Source organism: Ursus maritimus, unplaced genomic scaffold, assembly GCF_017311325.1.
Source record: "Ursus maritimus isolate PB19 unplaced genomic scaffold, ASM1731132v1 scaffold_6, whole genome shotgun sequence".
NCBI classification, from domain to species: Eukaryota; Metazoa; Chordata; class Mammalia; order Carnivora; family Ursidae; genus Ursus; species Ursus maritimus.
Genome location: NW_024426774.1, coordinates 61,019,917 through 61,036,853, shown reverse-complemented (window position 1 = coordinate 61,036,853; position 16,937 = coordinate 61,019,917). Strand labels below are relative to the sequence as shown.

General features: G+C 36.5%; 1 protein-coding gene across 9 annotated transcripts in view; it reads left to right on the top strand.

Annotated features, from left to right (window-relative positions):
• VRK2 (VRK serine/threonine kinase 2) overlaps positions 1-16,937 on the top strand; it is a 114,577-nt gene that overhangs the window by 46,472 nt on the left and 51,168 nt on the right. For all 9 annotated transcript variants that reach the window (XR_005832980.1, XR_005832979.1, XR_005832977.1 and 6 more), the window contains exon 7: positions 1,192-1,284. Coding sequence is in view for 5 of the 9 variants with exons in the window: in XM_040623453.1 (XP_040479387.1) it covers positions 1,192-1,284 (93 nt within the window). In the remaining 4 variants the exon portion in view is untranslated. The remainder of the gene's footprint in view (positions 1-1,191; positions 1,285-16,937) is intronic.

The following is a 16,937-nucleotide window of genomic DNA, read 5'->3' as shown; positions in this document are numbered from 1 at the left end:
AATGAATAACTTATTTCACATGCCTAGTTTTCAGATTATTTACTTGTTACAATACACAAATCATTGCCCTTTGTGGAATTATCAGAGAATGAAGGATTATTGCCCTAGAAATGTCAGTTATTTAGAGTAGAGGCTATTTTGGTGAAATTGATAACAGTGGGCTCTGTAAGTGACAGAATGTGCTGTGTTTGGCACTACAAACTCAATTAGGCATTGGTTCTACAGTCTGATTTTTTTTCCCCTCACAGCTTTGTTTTACATATCAGAGCAAGCTTGCATTGCTATAAGAATAACCTCTCTTTTGTCGGTTATATTTATAACAATTCAAACTATGGCAAAATATATTATTTTCCATACTAAACACGTGATGGTATAGGGGTGCTATAAAGTTTTTACTATGAGTTTGGGATGGTGGCAGTAATTAGTATGGCAATGAATAATATATACTTTGCCAAATAAGAAGCAATGAAATCTTAATAGCACCCATGCACACATTTTGTTTATACCACATATTTGTCTTATCTTGTTTGTGTTTGGTTTGCCCAAGCTCCATTTTATTTTTTCCATTTTAAATAGAATGAAACTGCTCATGCCAGGTTGGGATGTGGCAAATAGAACTCGTTAATTTTCCCATTCATCCATTTAGCCAGCCAGCAAATGTTTGTTGAGCACTGGGTGTAGGTAACATGCAAGGCTCAAGGGCCTCAAAGATGAAGCTAAGTTATTTTCAATTATTGTCCAGAGGGAGAATGCCTTTCTGTGTGCTCATGGATATGGCACTTTGTTCTGGGGTCTCCAAAACTTGATTTATAATCATTGCTTGGGTGAGGAACTGCTGAGTGAACTTCATGGTTATTTTACTTTGGATCTCTGATTTTATTGTATTTTTCCTCTTTGCACAGTGTGATTTGGCCATCAGCTATCAGGGGCATAGGCATAGGCATTGTTGAATCTTGGTTTCCTTCTCTCAGAAGTTTAATTTAAAGCACTTGATATTTAGGGATCATGTTATTCGACTTTTTTCCAGGATAAGTGACCAGTACATGGGATAAATAAATTGATAATTGTAGAATATGTCACTTTGTATTTGTTACTGTGAAAAAATATGTGTTATTCTATATTCAGAATGTTCGAAGTTGATTAGGAGTTTGAAGCAGATATCAATATAACCTTACATATTTCTTTTCATAGTTGGATGTACTGGAATATATACATGAAAATGAATATGTTCATGGTGATATAAAAGCAGCGAATCTGCTGTTAGGTTACAGACATCCAGATCGGGTAAGTACAGTATTAGGCTTTTGTTTCCAGTAAGAATCCTCACAGTATCATACTGAGACATGCAGAAATCAAACTCCTAACCCAGAAGAGTTTACAAATGAGGATTAACATGTTGTGATTTATCTTACCTTGTTTATCTCATTTAATGCACTAAACTAAGAAGTAATTAGGATGGGGAAACTGAGACTCAGAGGGGTTTAAATAATTTGTTAATGGATATATAGTTAGGTGGCTGAAATTTGAACTTCTGAGTGACTATAAACAAAGAACCATCAAAATCCAGTGGGAGAAGGGATGGGATTTATTTAGAGAAAAAAAAATGAAAAGTCACATTAGCTCCTCTTTCACTGTATAAACACATAACTTTTAAACAGAGCAGCATTTCCAATGGAACTTTCTCTGATGATGGAAGTATTCTGTATGTTACTGTGCAGTATGGTAGCCATCAGCCACATGTGGCTATCAGCACCTGAGACGTGGGTCGTGCACCACCAAATGCTGGCGAGGATGTGGAGCAACAGGAGCCCTCATTCATCGCTATTGGGAATGCAGAATGGTGTGGCCATGGTGGAAGACAGTTTGGCGGTTTCTTTAAAACCTGAACATGTTCGTAACATATGATCTGCAGTTACACTGCTTGGTATTTACGCAAAGGAGTTGAAAAGTTATATCCACAGAAAAACCTACACACAGATGTTTATAGCAGCTTTATTCATAAGTGCTAAAACTTGAGTCATCGAAGATATCCTTTAATAGGTGAATGGGTAAATAAACTGTGGTACATCCAAACAATGCAGTACTACTCAGTGTTAAGAAGAAGCAGTCAGGACATGAAAAGACATGGAGGAAACTTAAATGCATATTACTAAGTGAAAATCTGTATAATTCCAACTCTACAACATTTTGAAAAAGGCAAAACTGTGGAGACACAAAAAAGATTGGTGATTGCCAGTGGTTAGTGGGGAAGGAGAAATGAATAGGCAGAGCGCAGAGGATTTTTAGGGAAGTGAAACTGTTCTGTATAATACTACAGTGGTGGATACGTGTTGTTTTGCATTTGCCAAAACCCATAGAATGTTCAATACCAAAAGTGCACCCAAATGTCAACTATATAGACTTTTGATTATAGTGATATGTCATTGTATAATGAGTGTAGGTTCATCCATTGCAACAGACAGAATACTGTGGTATGGGATGTTGATAGTGGGGGATACTGTTGGGTGGTGGGGGCAGTGGGTATATGAGAACTCACAGTACTTTTCCACTCAATTTTACCTAAATTGCACTAAATTTACCAAAATTAAATCTAAAACTACTCTAAAAGAATCTTTAAAAATGTGACTAGTATGACTGAGGAACCGAATTTTAAATTTAACTTCATTTTAGTTAATTATTAATTTTTTTATTTTACCTTCCTTCTTCCCCCCAGCTTTATTGAGGAATGATTGACAAAAGTTGCATATATTTAGGCTATACAACATGTACGAAGTGATGATTTAACATAATATGTTGTGAAGTGATGACCATCATCAATTTAATTAACACATTCACTTTTGTTTTGTGGTGAGAACACTTAAGGTCTATTCTTAGCAGATTTGAGGTACACAGAATTATTAACTCTAGTCACCATGCTGTATGTTCGACCCCTAGAACTTAATGATCTTCTAACTAAAAGTTTGTACCCTTTGGCCAACATCTCCCCATTTCCTTCACCCCCCACCCCCGGCCCCTGGCAACCCCTTCTCTCCTCTCTGGTTCTATAAGTTTCACTTGTTTACATGCCACATATAAGTGAGATAATACAGTATTTGTCTTTCTGTGTCTGGTTTAATGTCCTTCACGTTCGTCCATGTTATCACAAATGGCATATTTCTTTTTATGGCCAAATAATTCCATTGCACATCTCTACCACATTTTATCTTTTTTTTTTTTTTTTAAGATTTTCTTTATTTATTTAAGACAGAGAGACAGCCAGCGAGAGAGGGAACACAAGCAGGGGGAGTGGGAGAGGAAGAAGCAGGCTCCCAGCAGAGCAGCGAGCCTGATGCGGGGCTTGATCCCAGGATCCTGGGATCACGCCCTAGCCTGAAGGCAGACGCTTAACGACTGAGCCACCCAGGCACCCCTCTACCACATTTTCTTAATTCATTCATCCACCAGTGACCACTAAGGTTATTTATATATTTTGGCTATTGTGAAAAATTCTGTGGTAACATGGAAGTGCACATACCTCTTTAAGATAATGATTTCTTTTCCTTTCGATATATACCCAGAAGTTGGATTTCTGGATCATATGATAGTTCTATTTTGAGGAACTTCCACACTGCTTTCTGTAAAGACTACCAATTTCCATTCCCACCAAAAGTGTAAGGGTTCCCTCTTCTTTACACCCTCACCAACAATGATTATCTCTTATCTTTTTTATAATAGCCGTCCTAACAGGTACTGAATGATGTCTCATTGTGGTTTCGATTTTCATTGCCCTGATGATAATAATTCTGAACACCTTTTCTTCTAACTGTTGGGCATGTATATATCTTCTTCAGAATAATGACTATGCTGGTCCTTTGTGTATTTTTTAAATTGGGTTATTTTCTTGCTAGTGAGTTGTATGAGTTCTTATATATTTTGGATATTAACCCCTTATCAGATCTAGGGTTTACAAATATTTTCTACAGTTTGGTAGCTTGCCTTTGTATTTTGTTGATGGTTTTCTTTGTTGGGCAGTATTTTTTTTAGTTAGATGTAATTCCAGTTGTTTATTTTTGGTTTTGTTGCCTGTGCTTTTGGTGTTGGTTGAAAAAAATCATTGCCACAACCCATGTTCATGATTGGAAGAATTTTTTTTTTTTTTAAAGATTTTATTTATTCGAAAGACATAGAGACAGCCAGCGAAAGAGGGAACACAAGCAGGGGGAGTGGGAGAGGAAGAAGCAGGCTCATAGCAGAGGAGCCTGATGTGGGGCTCGATCCCATAACGCCGGGATCACGCCCTGAGCTGAAGGCAGACGCTTAACCGCTGTGCCACCCAGGTGCCCCAATGATTGGAAGAATTGATATTGTTAAAGTATCCATACTACCCAAAGCAGTCCCTATCAAAATACCAAAGCCATTTTTCATAGAAATAGAAAAAACAATCCTCAAATTTGCATGGAACCACAAAAGTCCCTGAATAGCCAAAGCACTCTTGAGGGCATCACACTTCCTGATTTCAAAGCATATGACAATACTATAGTAATCAAAATAGTATGCTGTTGACATAGACACAGACCAGTGGAACAGAATGGAGCATTCAGAAATAAAGCCATACATATACTACCAACTAATCTTTGACAAGGGCATCGGTAATACACAATTGGAAAAGCATAGTCTGTTTAATAAATGATGGTGGGAAAACTGGACAGTGACATGCAAAAGAATGAAATCAGACTCTTAACCTACACCATACAAAAAATTAAATCTTTAACCCATTAGAGATTTGAAATGTATAACCTAAAACCACAAAACCAGAAGAAAATTCAAGGAAAAAGCTTAATTTCAATTAATTTAAATTTAAGTAACTCCAAGTGTCTAGTAGCCACCCTGTCAGACAGGAGAGGTTTAAAAAGTGAAAAAATTGAGTCTATAAAAAATTTTATAGATCATAGTTGAATATTTAACTGAACTCTAAATGAGGAAAGAAATTTCTAAGTAATGGTACAAAGGAGGAAATCTTTAAAAATATTGAGAAATTTCAAATTTTAAAATTTCTATATTTAAAAAATTGAAAAAATTAAAGATAAATAAGAAACTGGAAAGTGTGTTTATGAAAGCTTTTTGGGGATATATATAGCAAACCAAAAAAATCAGTAAAAAACAAAACAAAACAAAAACACCAAATATTTTCTTAGAGTAATGATTGAAAGGAATGAACAGACAGAACACAGAAGAAATACAGCTGTCAGAAATGGATGAAAAAAGTTCACCATCACTGGAAAAGAAGAGAGATGCAGATAAAAAAAAAGTGAAGTACCATTTTAAAAGACCTTGTCAAATTGGAAAAGCCGAAAATAATAATCCGATGATATTGAGGCTGTCGAGGGTGCAGGCCTTGTAGAACATAAAATAAATGGGAGTAGAAGAAGAAATTAAGTTAATGGAAGGGCAATTTGGCAATATATGTTGAAATCCTTTAAAAGTCTGCATATTTTTTAAGGTTAGGTTTATTAAAGTATAATTTACAAACAGTAAAATTCACCATTTTAACCATACAGTTTGATGTGTTTTGACACATGTATGTCTTATAACCACCACTACAGTCAAGATACAGAGTGTTCCTATCATCCTCAGACTTTCCTTCACCCTGCAGTCAGTCCCCTTCTTTCATGCACCCCACCCCCCTGGCCCCTGGCAATGATCTCTGCCCCGGTAGTTTTTGCATTTTGGGGGGAATGTCATATAAATGAAATTATAGGATGTATTTCCTGGTGCCTGGCTTATTTCACTTCCCATAATGTTTGTGAGATTTACCCATGTGGTAGTTATTAGTAGTTCATTCCTCTTTAAAAATAGATAGTATTCCGTTGACAACTACTACCGTTTATCTGTTTACCTGTTGGAAATTTATTTCTGGTTTGGGGGGCAATTATTAGTAAAGTTGCTATAAGCATTCATGTAGATGTTTTTGTGCAGATACATGCTTTAACAACTTCTGGGTAAGTAACTAGGAGTGGGATTTCTGGGATCATAAGGAAGTGTATGTTTGGCTTATAGGAAACAGCCAGACTGGTTTTCAGAGCAATTGTACTGTTGTTACACATTTTCACCAGTGATGTGTAGTTCTCCACGTCTTGCCACCACTTGGTTTCATTAGTTTTTAAAAATTTACCTGTTATAGTAGATGTGTTGTCTTAATTTGCATCAGTTATGTAATGACTAATGATAGTGATAATCTTTCTTGTGTTTATTTGCCACTCTTTTATGTTCTTTGACGAATCAAATGTGCCCATTTTTTAAATCATATTGCCTTATTTTAAACGAGCTTTAGCTTTTAAGGACAGGAACCTTTTGTCAGATCTTTGCAGGTACTGTCTGCATCACTAGCTTACCTCTTCTCTTATCAGTGTCTTTCAGAAGGCAGATGTTTTTAATTATGATGAGGCCCAATTTATGATTTTTTTTCTTTTATCATTTGTGCTACATCTGTCCAAAGCCAGGATCACAAAATGTTTTTTCATACGTTTTCTTCAAGGAGTTTTATAGAACTCTCATATTTAGATACCTGATCTGTTTCAGGTTTGTATTTGGTGCAAGTGAGGGTCAAGGCTCTTTTGGGGGGGGAGGGGGAACATACACATGTGCAGTTGCTCCAACACTGTGTTAAAGTGAACATCTTTTCCCCAGTGAATTGCTTTTGTGCCTTTATGAAAATTATTGACCATCTATGAATGAGTCTATTTCTGGATTCTCAAGTATAATAGCATACAGTCAATATCACACTTTCATGGTCTTGAAGTTAGGTAATAGGAGTCTTCCAACTTTGTTCTTTTTTTCAAAATTATTTTCACTATTCTGGCTGCTTTGCAATTCCATATATAATATTTTTTTGAAATCAGGTTGTCAGTTTCTGCCCCCAAACCTGCTAGGATTTTGATTGAGATTGTGTTGAACTGTAGATTAATTTGAGGGAATTGAAATTTTAACAATATGAGTCTTCTGACTAAATGCCAAGCTAATTCACTGGGAAATGAATGATTTTTGTAATACTCATTTTTATTTCTTTTGTTTTCATATTTAACTTCAAAATATTTTTTTAAAGATTTTTATTTATTTATTAGATGGAGAGAGAGAACACAAGCAAGGGGAGCGGCAGGCAGGGGGAGAGCGAAAAGCAGGCTTCCCGCTGAGCAGGGAGCATGGGGCTTGATCCCAGAACCCTGGGGTCATGACCTGAGCCAAAGGCAGATGCTTAACCCACTGAGTCACCCAGGCGCCCCCAAAATATTTTTTAAGTTTCCTATGTAATTTGGTTTTTGACCCTAAGGTTATTTGGAAATATGTTGTTTAATTTTCAAATATTTGGAAGTTTTCAAATTCCTCTCTGCTATTGATCTCAATTTAATTCTGTTGTGGTCAGAGAACTACTCTGTATGATTTCTGTACTTTTAAGATTATTGAGAATTACTTAATGCATCAACGTATGAGCTAACTTAATGAATATTTCATGAGCCCTTGAAAAGAGTATGTATTCTGTTGTCTGTCTGAAGGTGAGTGTTTAATAAATGTCTGTTAGGTCCAGTTGATTGAGTGTTGAAATTTCCTACATCTCCACTGAAAGGAGTATGGAAACCTCCAATTATAATTGTGGATTTATCTTTTTTTTCCATCAGTTTTTGTTTCATGTATATTGGAATTCTATTGGTATACGTGTTTAGGATTTTTATGTCCTCTTTATGAACTGTCTCCTGTATCATTATAAAATATCAGTTTTATCCCTAAAATATTTCTTGTTCAGAAATCAACTTTGTCTGATATTAATGTAGCCACACCCCCTTTCTTTTGATTAGTGTTTGCATTATATATCTTCTCCATTCTTTTAGTCTATTTTTGTCTGTACATGTGAGTTAAATGTCTTGGAGACAGTATGTTCATTTTCAGGCTATTTTTAAACTTTGCTAAGATGAGTCTATAGTAGCCTATTCTATGTGGTTAGTTTATTCCTACTTCTATACTGTGAAGTTCTGTGATTTCTACAGAATTCCATGTTAGGACTTACTTTGGTTGGCCAGAACTCAATTCCCAGCTCTTTGTAAATCCTGGGAATTATTCTTCTCCTGACTGCTCAGTGATTCTTTGCTCCACCTTTTATACTACAGATGAGGAGATCCTCATGCAGATTTTTCTGGAAGCTCCCCCCACCTTGTAGCTCCCTCTTCTTCTGAACGCCTCTCTGGAATTTCAGGCTCTTTAGAAGCCATTCTGAACTCAGTCACTGTCTCAGTGGGATTTCCCTTCCTATTCCTGAGTTTGGAATTGTCACCAGGCAGAAAGCTGGGGCATCTGTGTGACTCAACTAAATGTTTTTTCCCCATTTTCCCAAGGATCTCAGTCTTGTGCAGCCTATTTAATATCCAAAAACGTTTGTATCTTTCATTTTAGCCAGTTTCCCACAGGCAGTGGAAGTGTAAATCCAGTCATCGTATTCCTTTTTTGCCAAAAGCAAAAAGGGCTAGTTTTAAATAATTTTAGTGTGTGTGCGTGAATTGTCCGCTCATGTCTTTTTGCCCATTTTTCTCCTTTTTTTTTGTTTTTATTCCCTCAGTTTTGACGAGTTCTTTAAATAAGTGTTATATAAGCCCTTCATCTGTTACATATTTTGCAAATATTTTCTTTCAATTTGCCTCTTGTCCTTTGATTATACTTGTGATGTTTCATCACCACATAGAAGGTGAAACTTTTTAATGTGATCAAATGTATCAATCTTTTATTTGCTATGGATATTGAGTCTCGATTAATAACCTTGTTCTGCAGACAGATTTTATGTGAATTTAATTGTAGAGTTTCATTTTTTACCTTTAAATCTCTTATTAATTTAGAATTTATTCTTTTATATGACAGGAAGTATGGACCCAATTTTATCATTTTCCAAATGATTTTCCAGTTTTCCCAACACTATTTAAAAAAAAAAAATTGGTCCAGTGATATTAGATGTCACTTTTATCATATACTAAACTTCCATATGTACTTGAGTTCACTTCTGTACTTTCTACTGAATCCTTCTGGTCTAATTATGTTTCATAATTATACTAGTACATTAATTGCTGAGGCTCTGCAATGTATTTTAATATCTGGTGGTGATTAGTGCTGTGTAGCTTTTCTTTTTCAGTATTATTCTAGCTATTCACAATTTTTTATATTGTTTAGCTTCATTTAAAAATACTTGTTGGCATTTTTATTGGAATTTTGTTAAATTTTTAAATTAACTTGGGAAGACCTGGCATCTTTATGATGTATAGATGTTCTTCAACAACAAGGAATATTTTTGTATTTCATCAGTTTTACATTTGTTATGTTCTTGAGTATTTTCACTCTTTCCTCACATTAACTTTTTCACATTTCTTGCTATACTTATTCCTAAATATTATACCGCTTTTGTTGCTATTGTCACTGCTATTTTACTCTACTATTTTATCTTCTAAGTGATTATGATTTGTGTATATGAATGTTGTTGATTTCTGTGCATTCATTTTATATCCTGTTAATTTACTGACTTTGAGGTTGCTTTAGTAATGATTCTCTAAGGTTTTCTTAGAAAACATTTCATACACAAGTAGATACAGTTGTCTTTGTCTTCCAGTTCTTATATCTCTGATTTGTTTTGTCTAATTGTATTGCTGGTACATCCAGTACATAGAAAATAGTAGTGAAGGTAGTGATTATCCTCCCCTCTTCCTGATCTTAGTGGGAATTCTTGAAGTTTACCCCATTAAATGTGATGCTGACTTTAGGACAAAGGTGTGGGTAAATGTGTATATGTGAATATGTACGTGTGTATGTGTCCTTATACTCATCGTAAGGAAATCACCATCAATTCCTATGTTTCTGTTTTTTGGTTTGGTTGTTTGTTTGTTTGGTTTTTTTTTTTTTTGAGATTTTATTTATTTGAGAGAGGGAGGGCATGAATGGAGGGAGAGGCAGAGAGAGAGATGGAGAAACAGACTCCCCGCTGAGCAGGGAGCCCAATGTGGACCCAGCTCAAACCCCAGGATCATGGGACCTGAGCCGAAGGCAGACGCTTAACTGACTGAGCCACTCAGGCATGCCTCCTATGTTCTTGAATGGATTTTTTTTTTTCTTTTTATGGAATGGGAACTGAATTTCATCAAAGATTTGTTTAGGATATATGGACATAATCATGTTTTTCTCAGATCAATTAATATAGTGTGGTATATTACTGTGCTTTTAATATTGAACTACCCTTACTTTCCAGGAGTAAATCCCACTTTGTTATAGTATATTATTTACTTAATATGGTGTTGAAGTATATTCACTAATACTTTATGTAGTATTTCATATAGGTATTTATAAGTGAGGCTGGTCTGTAGTTTTCTATTTCTGTACTATTTTTATCAGATTTAGGTATCAACATTCTATTTCATAAAAAGAATTTGGAAGTTTTAATTCATTTCCTATGTTCCAGAACTAATTTTTTTTTTTAAGATTTTATTTATATAATTGAGAGAGAGAGAGCATGAGCGGGGTGAAGGGCAGAAGGAGAAGCAGACTCCCTGCTGTGCAGGGAGCCTGATGCAGGGTTCCATCCCGGGACAGCGGGATCATGACACTCAGCTGAGCAGAAGGCAGACACTTAACTGACTGAGCCACCCAGGCGCCCCCAGAACTATTTCTATTAAATTGATACTGTTTTATTTTGGAATATGAAACTATCTGGTTCTGCTTTTTTTCTGTGAGGCAGTTTCTTGTAACTCTCCTTTTTCCCATGGAGATGTTTAAGCTTTTTATCTTGGGCCAATTGTAATAGTTAACCATTTTGTGTAGCTTTTCAAATTTATTTGTATGGTGTTATGAATTGTAGCCTCTTGGGACTTAAATTTCTTCTACTTCAATGATTGTTTCCTTCTGGTTATTTTTTATTTTTGCTTCCTTTTTTTTGCCTTAGTAAATGTGTTTATTTTTCAGCTCACTTGGATTCTGATTTATTAATGAGATGTATTTTCCCTCGTCTATTTCATTGATTTGTGATTGTGCCTTTATTATGTCATTTCTTGTGCTCTTTTAATTCTACCCTTTTGTTCTTTCTTTTGGTCTTCAGTTCCTGATCTGTTCATTTATTTTCATTATTTTTTTTTCCTTCTCTAAGTGTTTAAGGCTGTGATTTTTCCTCTGGTTACAGCTCTATATCATACTCATAGAATTTTAATATGTTTTTTAATATCTTTATTTTTTAAGAAACTTTTTATTTCTTCTTCACCAAAAAGTTGTTCAGTAGAAGATTTTTAAATTTTCATGTAGAAGGATCTTTTTAAAAAATTTTGTTATTGAACTCTAGACTTCGTGACAAGATAGGTTATTGTTTTTGATAATTTTACTCTTCTGAATCCACTGAGGCTTTTATTAGTGACTGAGAAGATAAGTTTTTATCTGTATTCCATGCCTATTTGAGAAAAAGGTAATCTGTATTTTCACAGTGTAAAGTTTAATATTTGCCCAAAAGATCTACCTTAGTGACTGTATTATTTATACATCTATATCTTTACTTAGTTTTTGTCCACTTGATTTGTTTTGTATCAAGAGTGATATTCTCTTAGGGGCGACTGGATGGCTCAGTCAGTCAAGCATAGGACTTGATCTCAGCTAAGATCTTGATCTCTGGATCATGAGTTCAAGCCCTGCATTAGGCTCTATACTGGGTGTGGAGCCTACTTTAAAAAAAAAAAAAATCTGTTATTAGTGTGTTTCTATGTGGCCTCAAAGGCCAGAATCAAGTTCCCTATAGTTTTTGTTTCATAAAGATCATTGCTGTGCTACTTGGTAAATATTTTATTTATATTTGCTCCACTTCATGTGTATTTTCTTTTATCTTTGATCCTTTAAGGTTTCTTTTTGGGGAGGGTCACTATCTATGAAACTTCATATTTTTGTTGTAGTGATTGCCTTGGTATCTATGATTATTTTTAAAGATTTTATTTATTTATTTGAGAGAGAGAGACAGAGATCATGAGCAGGGAAGAGGGAGAAGCAGTCTCCCCGCTGAGCAGGGAGCCCCATGTGGGACTCGATCCCAGGACCCTGGGATCATGACCTGAGCCGAAGGCAGATGCTCAACGGACTGAACCACCCAGGTGCCCAGTATCTATGATTTTTAGAGATGCTTTTAGCTCTCTTTGTCTGTATTGAATCTTTTACTGCTACTGTGATAGTCTTGTATGGTAGTTGTTTACTTCCACATACTACTAGTTCACTATTGCTTATTTTACTTTCCTCTTTCCCNTAATGTTGTCACCTTAGTTTTTAGTCATACTACTTTTCCTTGTCAGCACATAGATCGTTCATATATTCTTCATTTAGCACCAACCTTGTTTTGGTCTTACATAAAATTAAATATATTAAATATTCACCTTTCTGTCCTTTTGCCAAAGTTAGCCACTCATCTTTAGATTGGATGAAACTAATCTTCTAGTAGATTGCTCAAGAAGTGCCTGTGGGTACGACATTCCCTTGCACGTGTAAAACTTTTTCAATAGCATTGATCCTTGAGGGATAGCTTGGATGGATGTAAAATATTTAGTTCACACTTTTTGTCCTTGAATCTCTTGAAAATGCTGATCTGTTGTTGCCATGTTTTGCATGTTGCTTTTAAGAAGTCTGCTGCTAGTTTAATTCTCTTACCACTTTATGCTATTTTCCTTTTTGCCTTGCTGCCTTTGTTTTTTCTTTATTAATAATGTCTAATGGTTTTACCAGGATATTTTTACAGTACATCATCCTGTATTGGTTTTCCGGGATATCTGGTGGGCCCTTTTGATATGTAGACTGAGCCTTTTATTTCCAGAATGTTTTCTTGGATTATAGTTTTAAGTATTAATTCAGCCTTCATGTGTGTTTTGAATTAAAATTATGGAGAAAGGAACTTGAGCAATAAGCTGTTTAATGAAGAGAAAAAACAAGTGGAAAAAGAGATTCAAGAGTAGAGAGGGAAGAATTGTTGAATGGTTGGCAGGAGAAAAAGGCAAGAAACTTTGACATTCATAGAGCCTTTGTCAAAGCAGTAGAGTTGTAAGGATTGAGATAAAAATAGGAAATAGACTCAAAGAGGTTTTGGGTAGAAACAGCAGCCGTCTTGGTTAAGGTGGAATGAAAGGGTGCTGACGGGGATGAGAGTCAAAGTAAATATTTGGACACCCCATTGGAGACACACTTGATGCTCTGGGCCAATTTCATTTTGTTGTGTTTTTGCTGTTATTGTTTTTTGTTTTTTAATTATCCGAATACTGTTTTACCTACAATCAGACAGGTAACCTCATTGAGAGTTGAAGCAGATTGTAGATTATTTTAGTCTTCTTTTTCCCTGTGTCTTCATTGCATTATGGCCGTTTCTTGGTAACTCATCTGGTACCCTCCAAATTTGGAATTTTGAAGACTCTCAAAGTGTACACCATTTACCTTCTCTCTTTCATCATCTTTATCATTTTTTGTTGAAAAAACAAAAACAAAAACAGGGGCACCTAGGTGGCTCAGTCGTTAAGCGTCTGCCTTTGGCTCAGGGCGTTCTGGGATCCAGCCCCCGTCCTCTGGGAGCCTGCTTCTTCCCCTCCCACTCCCCCTGCTTGTGTTCCCTCTCTCGCTGGCTGTCTCTCTCTGTCTGTCAAATGAATACATAAAATCTTTAAAAAAAAAAAAAGAAAGAAAGAAAGAATAAAAACATCTGTGGAAAAGTCTCATTTAAAAAAAAAAATCCATGATTTCTTATGTACTTCTTTACAACATCTCCATTTTAATAAGATTTCTTTAAAAAATAATTGTTTGAGAAGACTAAAGAAAATGCTTCAGTGGTAATATTGTGTTCAGTAGAAGAAGAGGAAAGAAATCAAGTGTATTGGTTTGGTTAAAAAAATCCTTTAAATTAAAAATTAAAATTATATTAAGAAACATCTACTTACGGAGGAGGTGCCTCTTCAGAAAAGACAATGTAAATCAATCTCGACTCAATTTTGAACGTTTATCGTGTACTAGGCATTATGCTATATTCTTTAAATGAAGTGTTTCTAAGTTTATGCTTTCCTGATAGATAAGTGGGTAACATCCTCTTAGACTACTTAAGTTTTCTAACTTCTGTTTAGAAACTTTACTGACTTTGAAATATGATATGGTATTGCACAATTGATTACTGGAAAGTTAGGCTTATGTGTGCTGTTATGGTATTTGGAAAACGAATGTGCCTTTCTGATTTCATTACTTATAAGGGCATTAGCAGAAGTGCTATCGAGTGGTGGTTTTGCCACTGAGTACCACACACTTGGCTGTATCTCCCAGTGTCACTAGTGAAGAAAGGTGAGGCAGTTTAAGTAAAATCAAGGTTCGTGCACATCTTTTTATCTTTCTGTTTTCAGAGGTGCAGATGTTCCTCACCTGTGAAAGGCCACTTTGTTGATCAAAAGCACACCATTTTTAAAAGCTTTTATTAAAATTGTAGTTAGTTAACATAACTAATATTCGTTTCAGTTGGACAATATGGTGATTCAGTACTTCCATACATTACCTGGTGCTCATCACAATAAGTGTACTTTTGTTTGTTTTTTTGTTTTTGAGAGAGATTGGGCAAAGGGAAGAGGGAGAGAGAGAATCTTAAGCAGGCTCCGTGCTGGGCACGACCCTGAGATTATGACCTGAGCCGAAATCAAGTCGGACACTTAACTGACTGAGCCACCCAGGGGCCCCAACAAGTGCACTCCTCAATCGCCATCACCTATTTCACCCATTCCCCCCCACCCACTTCACCTCTGGTAACCATCAGTTTGGTCTCCATAGGTAAGAGTCTGTTTTTTGGTTTGCCTCTTTTTCCCTTTGCTCATTCGTTTTTTTCCTTAAATTCCACATATGAGTATGGGGCGCCTGGGTAGCCCAGTCGTTAGGCATCTGCCTTCGGCTCAGGGCATAATCCCAGTGTTCCGGGATCGAGTCCCACATCGGGCTCCTCTGCTGGGAGCCTGCTTCTTCCTCTCCCACTCCCCTGCTGTGTTCCCTCTCTCGCTGGCTGTCTCTCTGTCACATAAATAAATAAAATCTTTTTAAAAAAAATTCCACATATGAGTAAAATCACATGGTATTTGTCTTTCTCTGACTGACTTATTTCTGTTAGCATAATACACTCTAGCTCCACCCATGTCATTGCAAATGGCAAGATTTCATCCTTCTCAATGGCTGAGTAATATTCCATTGTATAACTATACCACATCTTATAGCTGCTATAAACATTGGGAAGCATGTATCCCTTTGAGTTAGTGTTTTTGTATCCTTTGGGTAAATACCTAGAAGTGCAATTGCTGGGTCATAGGATAGTTCTATTTTTATCTTTCTGAAGTATCTCCTTACTGTCCTCCAGAGTAGCTGCACCAGCTTGCATTCCCACCCAACAGTGCAAGAGGGTCCCCTTTCTCGATATCCTTGCCAATGCCTGTTGTTTTCATGCTTTTGGTTCTAGCCCTTCTGACAGCTGTGAGGTGGTGTCTCACTGTGGTTTGGATTTGCGTTTCCCTGATGACCAGTGGTGTTGAGCGTCTTTTCATGGAAGCACATCGTCTTTTCACACAACGGCTTATATCCCTGCTTTTACATGAAGACTTTCTGGATGATTCTGGTTTACACTGATTTTCTTTTTCGATTTTCTTTGGCTTCTAATATGTATTTTAAACACATAAGCCCTCAAGTCTCAGTTGTCTTATGTGCTGAACTAGAATGGACTCCTTAAGGCTTTTGTAGATAGGTTTACCTCTCTTCCTTCTTGGGTATTCCTCAGAATACCTAGGTTAGTGTTCTTTTGTAATTACCCTTTAAGAAATACTTTATTGACTCAGGAGGTTAAGGCCAGTCTTGTTGCAACCTGCCATCTCACTTAGTGCCCAGATTGACCTGATCGTTCAGGTGCCTCACCCCACCATGCTCCATGTGTTTCTGCCCCAAAGCTGCCGGCTATGTCCAAGAAAAAGGCCCTCACAGGTAGAGAAAACAGTTCTGTGTGTCAACAAATGGAGGGATCAGTATGGCTTAGGAAACCTATTATTTTGAAAAACACTTACTTGACTACTGGGAGTTGTGTTGCACTGAAAGCCAGGAGGCTCCAGACTCAGCCCTAACCCTGAGCAGGATCGCAGCCTTCCACAAACGTTTTAACCTGTGAGGACTTTGGCTCTCCAGTCTATAAAATGTGAGACTTTGAGTGATTTCAAAAATTCCTTCTAGGGGCGCCTGGGTGGCTCAGCTGTTGGGCGTCTGCCTTCGGCTCAGGTCATGATCCCAGGTCCTGGGATCAAGGCCCGCATCGGGCTTCCTGCTCGGCAGGAAGCTGCTTCTCCCTCTCACACTCCCCTTGTTTGTGTTCCCTCTCTCACTGTCTCTCTCTGTCAAATAAATAAATAAAATCTTTAAAAAAAGTTTTCTTGTAGCTCTAAAATTCTGTGATTCTCTGAAGATGTGTTTCCAAATGCTTAATGCTCATTGTATAAAGTAATGTTTCTTATACTGTTTCCAAAGTGTCCACCTATTTTTGCATAGCAAAGGAAGTTAAAAAGTTTAAATTTTAGAAAAAGTTTAATGATCTGGGAGCAGGAATTGAAGTACCTGACCTGTATCTGGTGGCAAAATGCTCGCTTTCATCCATAGGGTAGGGTCAGAAGCCTCATTAAAGCTGCTTGTTCAGTGTTTGCTAGAGGGAATTCTAACATAATCCATTTATCAGTTACGGTTACTTGTAAGATGGAGTGCGGATGTGTGTTTATAAGAATTTTGCATGGCATCCACACATGATATGGTACCATTTTTAGAAGTGGCGTTTCCTTTGTTGAACATACATAAAATTAGTCCTGGTGATACACCTCTGTGTTTCATTATCTTTGAGTAGCATTGCATGTCTTAGCTTGATGATACCATTATATTAC